The sequence below is a fragment of the Pristis pectinata genome, chromosome 4 (assembly GCF_009764475.1).
Source record: "Pristis pectinata isolate sPriPec2 chromosome 4, sPriPec2.1.pri, whole genome shotgun sequence".
Lineage (NCBI taxonomy): Eukaryota > Metazoa > Chordata > Chondrichthyes > Rhinopristiformes > Pristidae > Pristis > Pristis pectinata.
This window is the reverse complement of record NC_067408.1, coordinates 61,103,672-61,109,671: the sequence shown is the minus strand read 5'-3', so window position 1 is coordinate 61,109,671 and position 6,000 is coordinate 61,103,672. Positions and strand designations below refer to the sequence as shown.

The following is a 6,000-nucleotide window of genomic DNA, read 5'->3' as shown; positions in this document are numbered from 1 at the left end:
TAGTTCTCATCTTTTATTATTGCATTTATAAGGATGACTTTCCATAAAATTGAAATACATTCCAAAAAAAATAATTGTAACCGAGCATATGAACATAACGTTTTTCAGCTTGGCAATAAACCATGATAATTGTTTAACACCATCAACTCAACCTGCTCATCAGCAAACCACTGGCAGAGTATCCAAATGTTTAAATTGATTCAAAGATAGAGACAAACATGACACACACACACACACACACACACACACACACACACACACACACACACACACACACACACACACACACACACACACACACACACAAACACACACATTCTACCACAAATTCTTACACATACACGTCTCTATATAAGCAATTTTACACACAGTTTTGCAGCACACACGTATTCATACACACACGCTACAACCAAATAATCCTGCCCTCAGTAATCACACATTTCTGCAAATATCCACATTGCTGCACGTAGATTCCTATACACAAACCTTCCCCTACAAGCAATGCTGCATTCACATTCCAACACAGCTACACACAAATACACATACTTAGCAAAATACAAGTTGGTGAAGGAACTCAGTAGGTCAGGCAGCATCTGCAGAGGCAGAGGGATGGTTGACAATTTTGGGTCGAGACCTTGCATCAGGACTACAATACCTAGACAGCCCCTCAAGATTGAGGGTGACTTCCTTCCACACCAGTTCTGCGTGTTCTGAGGTAAGGCCAAACTGCGGAAGAACAAGATTCTGCCAGGGATGGACCAGGAGGTACTTGACGGGGGTGAGTCTGTGGATAGTGATTTACTCCTTCCACCATTCACTCTGGGCTTCTGTGTGTTCCCAACACATAGACTCAAGGTTCTGTCCACTATCCTGAATGCTTCTTCACCAGTTAGACTTATCATAAGGTGGTGGGGTTGATGCATCTTTTTTCTAAGGTTTTAAATCTTTTCCTCTGTCCACCTAGTCTATTTTGGGATTCTTGTGTTGAGATGCAAACTATAGGGCCAATTGAGTGCAATTCTGGCTTCGGTGTTAGGAACGCTGGTTTACGAGGGGATGCTAATCTTGGCTCACTGATCCTACCAGTGGATTTGTAGGAATTTGCAGAGGCAGTGTGAGTGGTAATCCTCCTGTGCTTCGAGCTGCGTCTCTGTTGTGAGCAGTCCATGTCTTAGATACAAATAGTCATTTGGGGATCACTGTTGCCCAGGAGATCGAGTTTTATGCCCAGGTTTGAAGCCTTGAGCCTCAAGGACTCTTTTCCTTGTACATCCAAAGGCTATGCTGGCATATTTCATTGGTGAGAGAGGGCTCCTGAGATATGGGAAGTGGTCCACGTGTCTCATCATAGACCTTTGATAGACAAGGTGTTGTGGGGAAGTTTGACAGAGGACCTGTGTTTTGTGAGCATTAAGTGTAAGGCTCAGCTGTGGTATGCTTCAGTGAACGAGTGTATAATGACTCTGACACACCCGCACATGTTCCAACGTGGAGTGCCTTTGATGAAGCAAAACATGTCCCAGTGTGCTCATGGTATCGAACTTGACATTGAACCATATAGAAGGAAATAAGGGCAGAAGACTATGTGCTCACAAGGACTAAGCTTTAAGCACATCATGCTCCCTCTGCCAGATCTTTGCCCACTCACTTAATCTACCTAGATCCCTTTGTAGTCTTTATATGTTCCCTTCATTACTTCCCAAGCTATCTTTGCGTCATCAACAAATTTAACAACTATACCTTCAGTGCCTTCATCCGTAGCACTTACTAAATTGTAAAATATTGAGACTCCTCTATGCCACGAGCTTTTTCCCACAATAACCTTTGATATGGCACCTTACCAAAGATTTCTGGGGTTCTAAGTGCCTCTGTTTGTATATGATTTAAAGTCATACCTGTATTATTTCTTTAAAGAACTGCAATATATTGTTCAAGCACAATTACACAAAGCCACGTTGATTTTGCCTGATTTCCTTAACTTTCCCAAGTGCCCTGCTATAGTAATAGCTGTAACATTTTCCCAATGACCAGTGTTCAGGTAACTGGCCTGTAGTTTCCTGCTTTCATTCCCCCTTTTTGAATAAATGAGTTACTTTTGCTCTTTTCCAATCTACTGGAACCTTCCCTGCATCTTGGTGAATTTTGGAAACTCAAAACCAATGCATCAGCTATCTCATCAGCCACTTATAAGACCTGAGAATGAAGTCCACCAGGACCCAAGAACCTGTCAACCCACAGCTCCAGCAATTTGTTTCACACCACATCCCTGCTGCTTGTGGTTTTCCCGAGTTCCTCCCACCCTTTCGATTCCCGACTCACAGTGAGATCTGTGATGTTAACTTGTAGCCTCTGTGGTGACGGCTGATGTAAAATACCTGTTTAATTCATCTGCCATCTCCTTATTTTCCATTATTAAATTCCCATTATAGCATAATCTTTAACATCATGATATGATGACATAATATAACATTAGCAACATTGAGTGATTTAAAAAAACATCAGAAATCATATGATCTTTTTAAAAACAGGGAGCTGATAGCATGTTAAATCGTGTAGTAGAAATACAGAAAATGCAAGCACGGGTGGGCTATTCGGCCCTTCAGATCTGCTGCACCATTCAACACGATCATGGCTGATCATTCACTTCAGCACCATTTCCACCTTCCCCATATTCCTTCATTATTTCAGCATGAAAAATTATGTCTACCTCCTTGAATATATTCAATGACTTGGTCTCCACTGCCTTCCGTGGGGGAGAATTCCATAGGGTGAAGGCTTCTTCTCTTTCAGATCTAAATCACATACCCGGTACCTTGTGACCCCGCTTCTGAACGCCCAGCCACTGAGAACATCCTCCCTGTATCTACCCTATGAGATCCTCTCTGATGCTTCTAAATTCCATTGAGTATAGCTGACCCCATCTCTCCTCATACATTTGTCGTGGAATAAGTTGCATAAATCTTCATTTCACTCCCCCTGCAGTAAGAACATCCTTCTCTGGCTAAGGAGATCCAAACTCCACACAAAGCTACAGATGGGGTCTCACCAAGGCCCTGTACAGCTGCAGCAGGACATCCTTGCTGCTGTACTGACAGGTTGAGGAATGGTGGGCTGGAGGATAGGGTGGCGTGATCGTGGGTTGGGGACCGTAGCTGGAAGATGGTGGGTTAGAGGGTGATGGGTGGGGTTGGGGAACAGTGGGTTTGTGACTAGTAGGTTAGTGGGTGGTGTTTGGGGAAAGTGGGTGGGAGATGGTGGGGTTGGAGGATGGAGGGTTAGGGGACAGTGGTCCAACTGACGTCTGTATTCATGTTTATTAACTGGAGGAACTTGTGCCTCACACCTGATGTGAAGCTGCCTGCCAGGATAGGACTCCCTGTCAAATGTAAATCTGTGTGACCTCACGTCAGTGATCCTGCACGTGGATGGGAGAAATAAGGTGAGGATGGTACCTTGGGAGAATCCCAGAGGGAATGATGAGAAGACAAGATGTCAAGCAATTGATGGAGATGTTCTAAATATGGTTGGGCAGCTCAAGGTGGGTCTGGGCTGGGCTGGCCAGTGGTGGCAGGGGTAGGGAGAAGGATGATGTGTTCAGTCATGTCAAAGGTCACAGAAGGTTAATAAATATTGGAATGATACCACACTGATAGAAGACTGAGGCAACAGCAGGCAGTGAAGAGGAAGGAGAGAGTAGAGAGGGAGAAGTGGTATTGGAAAGAAAGGGTAACATCTGAGCATTGGGAGCTAGGAAAGTAAGTCAATAATTTAATTGGAATGAGATCAGAAGCAACATGAGATAAGAGAGGGCTTATAGGATAAGTGGTAGAGCAAGGCATAAATTCAAGGCCGGGATAGGGAGCCTGAGGGGGCTGATTGGTTGTGTTCCCAAGGGAAAGGGATATCAAGAAAGGCAGCTGAATGGTCAATCTCGATCTTTATGACAAGAAAGTCTGTGGGTTCCTCTACCGGACAAAAGTGGACTGAGCAAGGAAAATTACTACCAAAGGGCTGAGCTGCCTTGTCGGCTTGACTTGGGTTAAATGTGCTCTCAGGTCAGTGTGCATTCGAGCAAAGCCTCTCCTCTGTACTTTGCCCACAAGATTTCTGTTTGTTTTTGTTCTCTGATTGACAGAGACCAGTCATCATCAACCTGAACATGGCTTCTTTGTACACCAGTGTGCTGGTTTCTTGGGTCCTCCAGCTGTTCTGTCTGACACACTCTGCAGGTATGTTAATTACTCGCAGCACTGGGATCTGCAGGAGCCTGGCAATTATAGTTAACCCTTTGCCAAGTCCTTGCTCCGCATGTTGCCATAACAAGTAGTCTGTAGCATTTGACGAATTTTCTGCTTGCTTTTTAACCTGTCTCACTCACAGTGGGAAAGACTAAGCAGTTGATTTATTTTGTTATAAATGGGAAGCCTAAAGAAGACAATTGGGAATGGGGGGTCAATATGAAGGCTGTTTTTCCATTTGTACAAAAGGTGTAGAATTATTCTGAAAGTGAAATGTTTCAATCAAATGAAAAATGCTTCCCTTTATAGTATAGTTGATTGTGTGTACCTAGAGCTAGGTATACCATGTGATATGACCTTTGATGGATTGTTGTCACAGACACTGCTGTTAGACCAGTGTCACTGCCTCCAATGAAGGATGCTCTGTTGCCAGCTTTGCCAGTGTTATTCACCTGAGTATGCAGCAGCACCAGAGAGCCACAGATGCTACAACAGTTTTGAGTCTGGAGTGTTGCTGCCTGGGGGACAATCAGGGCAGTGATCATTTTCCTTACAACATAGGAGGACATTTGGCCCATTGAGTCATTGCTGACTCTCAGAGCAATCCCAGTCCCTGTAATCCATTTGCATATCTGTCAACACTCCTACCATCCACCCACATCAAGGGCAATTTACAGTGCGTTAGTAACCTACCAACCCACACGTCTTTGGGATGTAGAAGGGAACTGGAGCAATCGGGTGAAATGGAGAACATGCAAACTCCACACAGACAGGACTTGAGGTCAGGATCAAACTCGAGTCCACTAGGTGTGCCACTGTGATGTTCGAATCAATGCACAGCAGGGTTCCCTGGGTGATGGCAGGCAGCGGCTGTGGTGGACGTGGTGAGTGGAGAGGTCTGAGTGGACTCAGTCCTTCATGTGATATATGGAAATATTCCTGAGGGTGAACGATATCATCGAGGTCCCAGAAGAGGCAGGACAGAATCAGGGCAAGGAAGATGAGATTGTAGCTGGTGATGGGAGTGGGCACCAGTGAAATGTTGGTGAGTAGATCACTCACTCCATGTACAAAGGACACACTGCAAGCCTAAAGGGCACATTTGAACCTGTACCATCAGAAAGTTTCAACAGCTACAAGTCTGGCACCTGTAACTGCGGACTGGAGGAATTGGTTGTAAATACATGATCAGGTTAGGCACAGGGAAACAAAAGCAACTTCTGGATCTTTCAGAGTGGGCCCTGGGATTGTTTAGTGTGCAGATAGCAATTGATGGGATTCAGGCAAGACTGGTCGACATGCTGGGCTTAACCAGGCAACGTGAAGGATTGCCTTCAGTGGAAGATGTGAGGCGGTTTCACTAAAGAACTGATTGGGAGGTATGGGCAAGGAGGAAGCCCATAGAGATGGCAATGGTGGCATGATTATCTGCATGACTTGGTCATGCAGGCAGTACAAGTGGATAGAATGGGAAATTCAATGGGTCCCAGGGATGCTAAGGTGGGCACTTTGGAAGTCATGTGGGTGCCAAAGGCAGGAAGCCTTGCCAGGGATGCTGTGGGAGTCACCCTGCCTCAGAGTGTCCTTGGTGACCTGGAAGTGTAATTTTCAGAGAGTGGAGCATATTAAACAGGGCCGCAAGTCACTGAAGAAAGCAACTACTAGTAAAGACAGAGGTCCCAGTCTGCCTGGGATTCAAGGGGCAAGGGGAGGGAACAATCTCCGTGGAGCACCTCACACCTGGCACAGTCCAACGATGGAA

General features: G+C 45.2%; 1 protein-coding gene across 2 annotated transcripts in view; it reads left to right on the top strand.

The window, feature by feature from the left end:
- Nucleotides 1-2,367: 2,367 nt before the first annotated feature.
- The window catches only part of LOC127569104 (coagulation factor VII-like), a 33,174-nt gene continuing 29,541 nt past the window's right edge, over nt 2,368-6,000 (top strand). The window contains exons 1-2 of one of the 2 annotated variants that reach the window (XM_052013455.1): nt 2,368-3,755; nt 4,136-4,229. In XM_052013455.1, coding sequence (XP_051869415.1) covers nt 4,160-4,229 — 70 coding nt within the window. In that variant the 5' untranslated portion in view covers nt 2,368-3,755; nt 4,136-4,159. Of the gene's footprint in view, nt 4,230-6,000 lie in introns of both variants that reach the window. The other variant, XM_052013454.1, reaches the window with a different exon arrangement.